At 42.5% G+C, this 13,855-nt stretch overlaps 1 protein-coding gene across 10 annotated transcripts in view; it reads right to left on the reverse strand.

Annotated features, from left to right (window-relative positions):
* LOC139452129 (dedicator of cytokinesis protein 1-like) overlaps positions 1-13,810 on the reverse strand; it is a 94,458-nt gene extending 80,648 nt beyond the window's left edge. For all 10 annotated transcript variants that reach the window (XM_071233461.1, XM_071233457.1, XM_071233459.1 and 7 more), the window contains exons 1-9: positions 13,680-13,810; positions 12,607-12,690; positions 10,402-10,498; positions 7,177-7,273; positions 5,939-6,031; positions 4,990-5,045; positions 3,882-3,969; positions 3,122-3,157; positions 1,161-1,394 (exon numbers count right to left, since the gene is read on the reverse strand). In XM_071233461.1, coding sequence (XP_071089562.1) covers positions 1,161-1,394; positions 3,122-3,157; positions 3,882-3,969; positions 4,990-5,045; positions 5,939-6,031; positions 7,177-7,273; positions 10,402-10,498; positions 12,607-12,690; positions 13,680-13,725 — 831 coding nt within the window. In that variant the 5' untranslated portion in view covers positions 13,726-13,810. The remainder of the gene's footprint in view (positions 1-1,160; positions 1,395-3,121; positions 3,158-3,881; positions 3,970-4,989; positions 5,046-5,938; positions 6,032-7,176; positions 7,274-10,401; positions 10,499-12,606; positions 12,691-13,679) is intronic.
* Positions 13,811-13,855: the final 45 nt, after the last annotated feature.

Below are 13,855 nucleotides of genomic sequence, written 5' to 3' on the forward strand. Positions count from 1 at the left end.
TCTACGGTTGTGGTATACTGTTTGGTCTTGTGGATAAAATGTTTGCCAGAGAGTGGAAGGTCGGTGGTTCGATCTCCCCATCGCGTCATATCAAAAGACATTAAAAGGTGGTACTTGTTGGTACCCTGCCTGGCGCTGTCAAAAAGGACAGGTCAGCTCAGAGTCCATATTCTGTGAGTTAGTGGGGTAGTCATGTATACTGCGGCATGGTGTCATCGGCTAGCACCATACAGCCTGCAGTAGTCAAGGTTAACACAGACAGACAGACAAATATGTGCATGCACGTTGGTACATGGGTGCAATAATCTCAATGTTAAACCCCATTAAACTCTGGGCAGACGCTTCATCCACTAGACCACGGAGGCTGTCTTTTCACCTAAGTATCATACGTGAGCAATCCAAAGTGAGTGAGTGAATTAGTTAAACACCTGTGTCCGAAATATCTGCCTGGCTGCCCGTGGCTGGTAACATTTCTGTGGGGCTGCATGAAATTTTCCTTCCCTGCCCGACTCTCTGGCAGATAAATTTTAAGGCTACTCATGTACAGTCAGGTTGGCCTCTTTGGGGTGTGGATTTTTCAATTCCTACTGCAGGACCCGGTTTTTCGTGTGTGTGGGCAAAGTCACTGAAGTGCATGTAAAAGGACTTTGAATATCCTGTGTATTGGTGTCACTTCACCGTTAGTGCTTGGTTGATTCCCGGCCTTCATTACCACCAGGAGACTTGTGATGTATTCAGTCTTATCATAATTCCTTGTAGATTCTCAAGTAATTGTTTGCATTATTCCAACTGAATAAAGACATGGTTTGTCTCTTAGGTTTTGTGATTTTTCAATATTTATAATACTTGAATACAGCAGGTAACACTTATGGGTCTCTGCCTGACTGTCTTGTTGGGTTTTTAAATTATTTTGAACTTGTCGCTTTGAACAGATTTTAGATATATCACAGCATACGGAAGCCTAAAGTGATGCACAAATAAAACTTTAGTGAAAACTGAAATCCATAAGCATGGGTATGGTGCTGACAAACCTAGAATCATAATTAGGATGTACAGGGATTCAAACCCACAGTCACAGGTTTGTCTACTTGGCCACCTGTGGCCCTAAATCCCCAAGGAATGCAAATCATTTTCTGTATAAGGCACACATCTCAACTTACGGTGAAGACGACTCTGAAGTTGTTCAACATTTCAATATCCTTTGGCACACCCTCCTTACTCCATTTCACAAGATAGTTCTCACTGATGAATTTACCCTCTTTGGCATCGAACAGGTTCATCAAAATGTCAGCATCTTCACCAATTTTACACACAAAGTTCCTCAGCATAACGAACAGGTTGAACGTAAGTGGGAGGGACACTTGTTTACTGATCTCCTCACTGATCACCGCACTCTGAAAGGACAGAACATCCAACATTTACATTTCCACTCACTGATCACCGCACTCTGAAAGGACAGAACATCCAACATTTACATTTCGATGAGCTGTCCAAAATCAATGCCTGACTCGTTACATGAGATTGCTGGGCTAAAAAAACAACCCAGCTTCAAGTCGCCGCAGACAAGCTTGAAATTTAGAAAACCTTCAGTCAATTTTGATAAAATATTTGTGACAATTACTAAATATTACTTTGAGTGTAGACATCTCGAGTAGGGTCAATCCAACCGATGACAGCGTATTGATTACTTTCTTGTTCCAATGTCAATCATGCTTTAAGACAAGCTCTCTGATTGGTTGATAAGACGACCGTGTTGTCAACTGAGCAACATATTGTGAGAAGTCATGCTAGGTCACACCATGCAAATATGAAAACTGATTCAACCTTGTCTAAACAAACTTTATCATGTTTATACAGGGTACAAACCCTATTAGCTTGACAACTTCCCATGACTTTTCCTGGGTAATATGTTTATATAATGATATAATGACCTGTATGACCCGTATAAACAGTTTGTGGTGAAATCATGACCCGTATGACCAGTTTGTGGTGATATCATGACCCGTATGACCAGTTTGTGGTGATATCATGACCCGTATGACCAGGTTGTGATGATATAATGACCTGCATGACCAGTTTGTGATGATATAATGACCTGCATGACCAGTTTGTGGTGAAATCATGACCCATTTGACCAGTTTGTGGTGATATCATGACCCGTATGACCAGTTTGTGGTGATATCATGACCCGTATGACCAGTTTGTGGTGATATCATGACCCATATGACCAGTTTGTGGTGATATCATGACCCATATGACCAGTTTGTGGTGATATCATGACCCGTATGACCAGTTTGTGGTGATATCATAACCCGTATGACCAGTTTGTGGTGATATCATGACCCATATGACCAGTTTGTGGTGATATCATGAACTGTATGATCCCTGGTTTGTGATGATATAATAACCCGTATGATAAGTTTGTGGTGAAATCATGACCCGTATGATCAGTTTGTGGTGATAATATGACCCATGTCCTTGGGTTGTGATGATATAATGACCTGTATTACCTGTATGACCCATGTCCCTGGTTTGTGGTGATATCATGAACCATGTCCCTGGTTTGTGGTGATATCATGAACCATGTCCCTGGTTTGTGGTGATATCATGACCAATGTCCATGGTTTGTGGTGATATCATGACTTGTATGACCTGTGCGACCAGTTTGTGGTGATATCATGACCTGTACGACCAGTTTGTGGTGATATCATGACCTGTATGACCTGTACGACCAGTTTGTGGTGATATCATGACCCATGTCCTTGGTTTGTGGTGATATCATGACCTGTATGTGGTGATATCATGACCTGTATGATACCTGTTTGAGGTGATATCATGACCAGTATGACCGGTTTGTGGTGATATCATGACCCATGTCCTTGGTTTGTGGTGATATCATGACCTGTATGACCTGTACGACCAGTTTGTGGTGATATCATGACCTGTATGACCAGTTTGTGGTGATATCATGACCCATGTCCTTGGTTTGTGGTGATATCATGACCTGTATGACCTGTTTGTGGTGATATCATGACCTGTATGATCCCTGTTTGAGGTGATATCATGACCAGTATGATCCCTGTTTGTTCAGATATGCAGTTCAGAACATTATTGTACTTACAGTTTGTCTTCGGATTCTTTCTGCTGCATTCACATGCTGTAAGACAACAAGACCAATGTAAAGGACTCACCAAGATCACTACAAAACTTTAATGAGCTTAAACACCATTTTAAAACAGTATTTCAGTTGTTCTACAGTGAAGCAAGGTCTCTTGGCAAGGCCATACCCACAATATTCAAGCTATATGACGGCAGTCTGTAAATAATCGAGTCTGGACCAGACAGTCCAGTGACTGATTTCATGAGCATCGATCAACGCAATTCGGATACGATGACACGTATCAACTAAGTCAGCGAGCCTGACTACCCGATCCCCTAAATCACCTCTTATGACAAGCGTAGTAGCCTCTAATGGCAAGAATGGGTTGTTGAAAACCTATTCTACCCCGGATCTTCACGGGTCGAAGAAGACTAGTGAAACCCACAAAAACAGGTATGGTGCCGACCAGTGCAAATCATAAGATTCCGAAGAACGAACACTGTCACTTTAGACAACAGGAACAACCCTATAGTCGAAACATTATAATGTTAAAATGGTGTATTTTTTATCCATGTTGATAGACATAACAAGACCAAAGAAACAAGTATAACTTTACATAACAAATGTCTAATCATGCAGTGGACTATTTTAATGAAATAATTCCCCGCGTTGTTGGGGGAGGCATACAGACATTCCCTGAACCTCTAAGGCTGATATTTGGACCGAGATTTAAAGCAAGTCCAAGTTTATGTTAAGACATGAGCTTGGCCCTAATACTTACACATCTGTAGACCTCTATAACACTGGTAGACTCCGGGTTGAGGATATTACACTGGTCGTCCCGCACTGTCATGTCTAACTTCAACAGACTGCAACAAACGCACAGGATGAAGAATAATTAGGGGTTGAGGATATTACACTGGTTGTCTTACACCACCATGTCTAACTGGTCTGAAGCAGGAGTCTAGTCAAATTCTGTTCAGTTTAGTAAACTTAATTAAAAAAAGTTCATGTAATATTCCCTGTTTGTGGTGATATCATGAACTGTTTGATATCATGACCCTTATGATCCGTTTTTGGTGATATCATGAACTGTTAGATATCATGACCCGTATGATCCGTTTGTGGTGATATTGTGAACTGTTGGATATCATGACCCGTATGTTCCGTTTGTGGTGATATCATGAACTGTTTGATATCATGACCCGTTTGGGGTAATATAACAAACGGTTTGGAAAAGCATATGCACAATGTAGTTTTAACTTTGAAAAAGATCGTCCCATGCCCCTAGTTACCCTGATAAAGAAGTTACAAGCACTTTCAGTCTTATAACCTTGACCTTTAGTCGTAGCGATGACCTGAGAACATTTTGGACGTTTATTTCACACTAAGTGACATTGGCCTTCAATCTTCAAAATTTGAGCCAAAACATTAATCAGCCTCCCTTTCTAGCATAGGGATTTGTGGACCTGCTGTGCCCTGAGCCTCAGTGGAGCGTTCAGAGGCATTCTTAAGTATCATCAGTGAGTGAGTGAGTGCGTTGGGTTTAACGCCGCTTTTAACTGTATTCCATTTATCATGGTTATATTGCGGCGTGGCAGCTTAATGTGGGAAGAAAGCCCCAAGTGATGCAGGTCCCAGACGTTTACCACTTCGGTGAAACCCACGAGCACAGGTATGGTGCTGACAAACCTAGAAACATAATTGGGGCGAACTGGGATTCGAACCCACAATCATAGGTTTCTGGTGTGCCCAAGGAACGCAACTCTGCACAGCGAATCGCGGCGCCTTAGACGACTGTTCCACCCTTAAGCATCATCAAATAAAAATGAAAACTGTTATAATGTAATCATGGTAATGCTATGTTTTCCAACGCTCAGTTGACTCACTCATTGCCAGCATCGATCCTTGAGGTAATCTCCTGCTGTAGCACCTTCAGCTCATCCTGAAATACAAGCAGTGTCACATCACTCATGTGGATATTTCCCCTTCTCAATCTATGGTGGGGAGGTGAAATTGGGTTTAATGTCGTGTCCAAGATTATAGCACTTATATAGCGATGGATGTGTGTGTGTGTGTTTCCCATGAATACCCCACTCAGACACAGTATACTGACTCCGAGCCGACAAGTCCTTGTTTCAGCTCCTTAATGCCGAGCGCGAGACAGGGTAACAACAAAAAACATCTTTTAACGTCTGTTGGTATTGACGCGGCTGGGCACCCCAGACCTTCTGATCTCAGACAGACGCTCTACCGCTAGACCACAGAGGAGGTCCTCAATCTGCGGTGCCCCAGCATGCTAAGAATAAGATATGATCATAATAGCTGGTTGGGCATTACTTGGTGTTCAAGATTTTGTCTCGTAACAAGGGCAGTAAGATACCAACAGAAGAAATGTTATTTCTAAATTAAAAGCTTGAAGTGTTTGGGGAAGTAATAGACATGACAGAAATGAAAGAGTGAGTGAGTGAGGGAAGTTGTGTTTAAAGCCGATTTTAACAGTATTCCAGTTATCACAGCTTGGTAGGACAGCCTGAAGTGATGCAGGACTCAGATGTTTACAACTCAGGTTAAACCCATGAGCACTGGTATCGTGCTGAGACATAACAAGAAAATACAAACACAATCAGGGAAAACCAGGATTTGAACCCACAATCATAGGTCTCCAACATGCCCAGGGGAGGCAACCTCGCAGAGAGAATTGCGGCACCTAGACGACTGGGCCACCCCTGCCCCAAGACATGAAAGAAAACGTCTCATTGTCACAAAATGTAACAGCGTGAAACATATCACTTCAGAAACATTATTGAATGTAACCATGGTAACTACATCACTCACATTTGTAAGTTTACGGGATAGGATTTTTCTCCTCCAGGAGATCAGTTCCAGCATCATGTCTTTGATCTTGTCGAAGTCCTTCCTGCTCTTGTTCTGCAACACCATCACAGGGGGAGATGAAGGGACCGATACTTTACTAGTCTTCGGCTGGTAAGTCGCCTTACAGAAGTATTTGAAATACCATTTGCTATAACCTTTGCTTCGTGCAAGTGGAGATGTGTTTATTTCATTGGAGATATGATATTATTTCAGCTATGAAATTTTCCTGTCTTTATCATGCAAATATGAGTGAGGTGAAGTGATACATCTGTTCACCGTGAGTTTTCAAGCGCCAATATGATACACGATACATTTTGTCTGCATCGATACAAGATGATACACTTGTTAAAATACATTACTGCTGCAACGAACATGTATCTACAGCTAGCTTTTCCTTTAGAACCTGCTCTGAAATATTAATAGCCAAGACATTTCCATGCGATTTGACATAAATATGCATATCGCGACACTTATTGTATCGTGACCTTTGTATCACGACCTTGCTGTATCGTTTCACATCTAGCATTTCTGTCATATTTCGTCATGTCAGCATACATGCATGCATTGTTTCAAACTTATCAACATATATAGCCCTAATGATGTACGCAAAATATTTTATGTGTATCCATACTGGAACCCACAATCATAGGTTTCTGGCGTGCCCAAGGGACACAGCGAATCATGGCGCCTTAGACAACTGGGCCACCCGTGCCCCCAGTGACATTAAGCCTCATGGGAGGTCAGTACCCAAGGTACCATGCATATTGAACTTTGTCAAAATGGAATCACATGTACTTGGGAAACTGTTTACACAATCCTTTTGGAAGTCTATTCCACACCGAGTGACAATGCCCTTCAAGCCTTGCGAATCATACAGAAACACAATCCTGCAGACTTATCATCATGATCACAGTTGAGGTGAAAAAAAATATGAATTTAAATAAAACATTCCTGAAATTTGAGCCATGTTTTATTATGTGACCTCTCGTAACATTGACCATGCAGACATTTTCAGGTCTTGAGTAGTTGATGTACAGGCACTAATCATTTGAAACCTCTGATTGATGTGCAGACACTTTACATTTGAAACCTCTGGCTAACACTGTCTCTTAAAACTGATATTTTCTGGCATCAACATGATCAAACACCCAATAACAAGAAGCAAATCAGACAGCATGTAATGTTTATCTCCTACTGACCACGTAGAGCTGTTTCCATATGCCATGCCATTCCCTCAGCACCGTGGTCAGCTCGTGTACAATCTGGGGCTCCACCGGCGTGATCATCTCGTTCGACCTGCATATAGCACACATCACATCATTCATCAACACAACACGTACAATCTGGGGCTCCACCGACGTGATCATCTCGTTAGACCTGCATATAACACACATCATTCATCAACACAACATGTACAATCTGGGGCTCCATCGGCGTGATCATCTCGTTAGACCTGCATATAACACACATCACATCATTCATCAACACAACACGTACAATCTGGGGCTCCACCGGCGTGATCATCTCGTTAGACCTGCATATAACACACATCACATCATTTATCAACACAACACGTACAATCTGGGGCTCCACCGGCGTGATCATCTCGTTCGACCTGCACATAACACACATCACATCATTCAACACAACACGTACAATCTGGGGCTCCACCGGCGTGATCATCTCGTTTGACCTGCATATAGCACACATCACATCATTTATCAACACAACACGTACAATCTGGGGCTCCATCGGTGTGATCATCTCGTTCGACCTGCACATAACACACATCACATCATTCAACACAACACGTACAATCTGGGGCTCCACCGACGTGATCATCTCGTTAGACCTGCATATAACACACATCACATCATTTATCAACACAACACGTACAATCTGGGGCTCCATCGGTGTGATCATCTCGTTCGACCTGCACATAACACACATCACATCATTCAACACAACACGTACAATCTGGGGCTCCACCGACGTGATCATCTCGTTAGACCTGCATATAACACACATCACATCATTCAACACACCACCTGTACAATCTGGGGCTCCACCGGCGTGATCACCTCGTTAGACCTGCACATAACACACATCACATCATTCAACACAACACGTACAATCTGGGGCTCCACTGACGTGATCATCTCGTTTGACCTGCATATAGCACACATCACATCATTCAACACAACACGTACAATCTGGGGCTCCACCTACGTGATCACCTCGTTAGACCTGCATATAACACACATCACATCATTCATCAACACAACATGTACAATCTGGGGCTCCACCGGCGTGATCATCTCGTTAAACCTGCATATAGCACACATCACATCATTCATCAACACAACACGTACAATCTGGGGCTCCACCGGCGTGATCATCTCGTTAGACCTGCACATTACACACATCACATCATTCATCAACACAACACGTACAATCTGGGGCTCCACCGGCGTGATCATCTCGTTCGACCTGAATATTACACACATCACATCATTCATCAACACAACACGTACAATCTGGGGTTCCACCGGTGTGATCATCTCGTTAGACCTGAATATTACACACATCACATCATTCATCAACACAACACGTACAATCTGGGGCTCCATCGGCGTGATCATCTCGTTCGACCTGAATATTACACACATCACATCATTCATCAACACAACACGTACAATCTGGGGCTCCACCGGCGTGATCATCTCGTTAGACCTGCATATAACACACATCACATCATTCATCAACACAACACGTACAAACTGGGGCTCCACAGGCGTGATCATCTCGTTCGACCTGCATATAGCACACATCACATCATTCATCAACACAACACGTACAATCTGGGGCTCCAATGGCGTGATCATCTCGTTAGACCTGCATATAACACACACCACATCATTCATCAACACAACACGTACAATCTGGGGCTCCACCGGCGTGATAATCTTGTTCGACCTGCATATAACACACATCACATCATTCATCAACACAACACGTACAATCTGGGTCTCCACCGGCGTGATCATCTCGTTCGACCTGAATATTACACACATCACATCATTCATCAACACAACACGTACAATCTGGGGTTCCACCGGTGTGATCATCTCGTTAGACCTGAATATTACACACATCACATCATTCATCAACACAACACGTACAATCTGGGGTTCCACCGGTGTGATCATCTCGTTAGACCTGCATATAGCACACATCACATCATTCATCAACACAACACGTACAATCTGGGACTCCACCGGTGTGATCATCTCGTTCGACCTGCACATAACACACATCACATCATTCATCTATACAGCAAATCAAATGCAGTTTCCACTTCCAGCTATTCCTAGGTACACATCCAGAAGATCAAAACTTAGAACAAATTATTACATTCATCTTGCATGTAGTTGACTTGTCTGTCATTAGTAAACAATGATGAATGTGTAATTGTTTGTTTGTTGTACGCCGCACTCAGCAATATTCCAGCAATATGACGGCGGTCTGTAAAGTAATCGAGTCTGGACCAGAGAATCCAGTGATAGACATCATGAGCATCGATCCACGCAATCGGGATCGATGACATGTATCAACCAAGTCAGGTAGCCTGACCACCCGATCCTGTTAGTCGCCTTTTACGGCAAGTATGGGTTGCAGAAGAACCTATTCTACCCCGGAATCTTCAGGGGTCCAATGTGTAATTGAATTTACGATCATTTAAGTTGCGTCTTAATACTGCACAGATTGCTGGGGACCAATTCTCAGCCATGTCAATAGTACCTACCCAGCCATGTCAATAGTACCTACCCAGTCATGTCAATAGTACCCACCCAGCTATGTCAAAAGTACCCACCCAGTCATGTCAATAGTACCTACCCAGCCATGTCAATAGTACCTACCCAGCCATGTCAATAGTACCTACCCAGCCATGTCAATAGTACCTACCCAGCCATGTCAATAGTATCTACCCAGCCATGTCATAGTACCCACCCAGCCATGTCAATAGTACCCACCCAGCCATGTCAATAGTACCCACCCAGCCATGTCAATAGTACCTACCCAGCCATGTCAATAGTACCTACCCAGCGATGTCAATAGTACCTACCCAGCCATGTCAATAGTACCTACCCAGCCATGTCAATAGTACCTACCCAGCCATGTCAATAGTACCCACCCAGCCATGTCAATAGTACCAACCCAGCCATGTCAATAGTACCCACCCAGCCATGTCAATAGTACCTACCCAGCCATGTCAATAGTATCTACCCAGCCATGTCATAGTACCCACCCAGTCATGTCAATAGTACCTACCCAGCCATGTCAATAGTACTTACCCAGCCATGTCAATAGTACCTACCCAGCCATGTCAATAGTACCTACCCAGCCATGTCAATAGTACCTACCCAGCCATGTCAATAGTAGCCTCCTTGACATGGACGAAGGACTTGGGGAACACACCCACCTCCGACCGGTCCCTGATGAGGAAGCCATGGTACCAATCTGTAACAGATGATCATATGTGGGTGATAATAATTTACCATATTCGACATAATAAGCGTCCCGCCCTAAAAGTGCCAACGGCGATATTTGCTAATATATTGGCTAGTGAACAATCCCCATTAGCACCCCTACCGATTGATCAATGTACACAAGACATATCTATTTGTATAGAGTTATATGCACCCTAAATTATGGGCAATTAAATTCTGGAAAATATATGTGTCGTATATAAACAGTTCAGGCTGTCAGCATAATCCACGAAATTTACTCTGTTTTTTTTCCACCAAAATAATATTTTAATAAGAGCCCCCTATTTCTAATTTTGAGAGCGCCCTGGGCGCTTATTACGTAGAACACGGTAATAGTTCACATGTTCAAAGTCTTCTAATTTGAGTTATCTGAGAAATAACTTCACAAATATATACTAGCCACATAAAGAAACTGTGCACGGAGAAAATATATTCTGGATTGAAATACAACACAGCAAGAACAAAATGATGCAGACGCTGTAGCAGCTGAATGATCGGACCATAAGAAAATGTCAACGGGACCTGAACAACATCTGTTACAATGACGTCAGAAGATCAAAATGGAGTAGGGGGTCAAATGACAAAGTCACAAAGTCAATAGCGGGTATGACCACCATGTGCGTGAATCACAGCAGTGCATGGGCGATACATGGAGTCCACCAAATGGGCATGGAAGGCCTGGGGAATGGCCTGCCATATCCTCCTCAAATCCTGTGCCAAGTCACGGACGTTATCTGGAGGATCTGGAAGATGACGCAGACAGCGCTCCATTTCATCCCACACATGCTCTATTGGGGAGAGATCTGGAGAAATTGCCGGCCATGGCAGTAACATGACATTGTTATGGTGAAGGAAATACATTGCGACCCTAGCCATGTGAGGACGAGCATTGTCCTGTTGAAATGTCAATCCCGGGCCATGACGTTGCAGGAAAGGAATGACCACAGGCCTCAGAATCTGATCTCTGTAGCCAACACCGGTGAGATTGCCCTGAACAACCACCAAAGGGGTTTGTTGCCGTGCTGTTATCCCACCCCAAATCATCACAGAGCCACCTCCAAAATGATTCCTCTCCACCATACAGTTGCGTGCATAACGTTCTCCCAAACGCCGGTAGACACGTTGGCGCCCGTCACTGTGGGAAATGTTGAACCTCGATTCATCTGTAAAGACAACATTTCTCCACCATATTCGAGGTTGGCGAACATGATTTCGACACCATCTTAGACGGCTGACTCGATGACGGTGTGTCAGGATGGGACGTATGGCAGGGCGTCGTGGTCGAATCCCGTACTGACTTAAACGATTCCTGACAGTGTTGGGATGGATACGGCGCAGTCCAGGATGTATCTGGGACATCGTTGCTGCCGTTTGGAACCTGTGTCGGAGATGTGTAACTCGAATCCGTCTGTCCTGTCTTGGCGTCGTTACTCGGGGACGTCCTGAATGTGGGTGGTCGGCAACGTCATTTGTGTTCTGATAACGCCTCACCAATGCTGATATCGTGTTACGATGGCATTGGAAATGTGTTGCCACCTGCTCGGATCATTCCAATGGCTTCATGACGCTGTGCAGCTGTCAATCTTGGCATGATTTGCTTGTGATATGCTTGTGTCTGCGCCTGAGAAGTTTTGAATTTTTGAATGACCACAGATCATGCTTTCCAAAGTGACAGCGAATTTTGAGTTGCACATGCTGTGTACAGCTGCACAGGGTGCACATGCAGTAACACATTGCATGTCCATAGGCCCCCATCAATGATGTCATATCGCATGGCACGTGCATGAGCGTTTGAATGTCTCCAATAATTGCTGTGTTCAAACCTATCTTTCATATATATGGACGGTGTGCCCTTATATCTATATTTTCTCTGTGCACAGTTTCTTTATGTGGCTAGTATATATTCAGAATCTCACCCTTTGTGACTTTTGATATGAAATATATCCACAATCGCTGAAAATTATTTAAAAAATCCTCAGTCTTTAACTTTTATCAAATCATGTTGGTAATTTTTTTGTCAATGAATCTCAAGTGAGATTCTCTATATCGTAACATATATTTTCTGTCTGTTTAACCTACCATCTGATTCCTGCACGATATGGACTGTGTCCCCAATGTCCAATTTCAAGCGATGTGGCGTTTCATCTCTAAAGTTGCAAATTGCTGAAACAAGGAAACAATAATATGTTTCTAATTCACTCATGAACAGGTGTCAGTAGGAAACTGGCTATGATGACAAAGATGTATTATCCTAATTTTTTCATCTACAATCAACAAATGATGTAATGTTATAAACAATTTCTGTTCAGTTACAATGTTATAAGATAATATTGATTACGTTTTCATATAGTAGAACCCATTGAAGGGGGCATCAATCAATTATCTTACATAATGAGTTGTAACAAATACTTCCAACTAGGTAAAAGGAAAAAGAAATGGAAAAGGAAACATAATCAAAAAGCGGGTTTTGTTTCGGAATACAAAGTTTGAAAAAGCAACATGGTCCTTCCTCTCTTGGATCATGATGACCTTAATGAAATTTTGTATCTGATAATATTGACTTCTAATCAAAATCACATTTGTTCTTAAAGAATCTTGGTTAAAAGTTAGCTGTGTGAAGCCAAAGTATAACATAATTTATAATAAACATGATTATATGTCTAATCTTGGTGACATGTGTCGCTAATTACTTCCTCAAATATTCATCAGTCAACAATAATGTGAACATTGAGATAGCGGAAAATAATGACACCACACTAATGTTTTGTATAAAAATGTCTGTCAGTTGATGTATAAAATATGATGTTATAATCAAATGATGTACCAATTTTGTCACACTGGCAGCCAAAGTAACCCTTATTTACACATCGATCTCTCAAAAGTAATGTATCGTTAGACGTATGTACATGTGTTAATTGAGTGAGTAGACACTCCCAAACTGTTCTAATAGTCATGTTAAATAATACTTAGTACACGGAACAGACAAAACATATCATATGTCAATTATTTAGATCATATTTCAGCCATTACATAAGTTGAAGTGTTCACTTCCGAGTAAATGTCAGATTTCATTTTTGTCACTTTTGAGATGGGCAGGTTCGCTTTCAAAATGATGGTGCATGCACAATTCAGAGACAAATTTAAATCCTCACCAACGCCGAATTTTGACCTGCTATCGCTCATTCGCCAGATCGTCATTTTTAGATAAATGCACGATCGTTCAGACGGTGACTAACACATCTTCATCCTGCTTCTATCCCGTTCATTTACCAACAGCAGCCATTCCCTGTCACGTGACCCAGTTTATTTCCGGGTTTAGCGTGCGCAG

This window comes from Haliotis cracherodii, unplaced genomic scaffold, assembly GCF_022045235.1.
Source record: "Haliotis cracherodii isolate W230 unplaced genomic scaffold, xgHalCrac1.p SCAF_9, whole genome shotgun sequence".
In the NCBI taxonomy this organism is placed as follows: Eukaryota; Metazoa; Mollusca; class Gastropoda; order Lepetellida; family Haliotidae; genus Haliotis; species Haliotis cracherodii.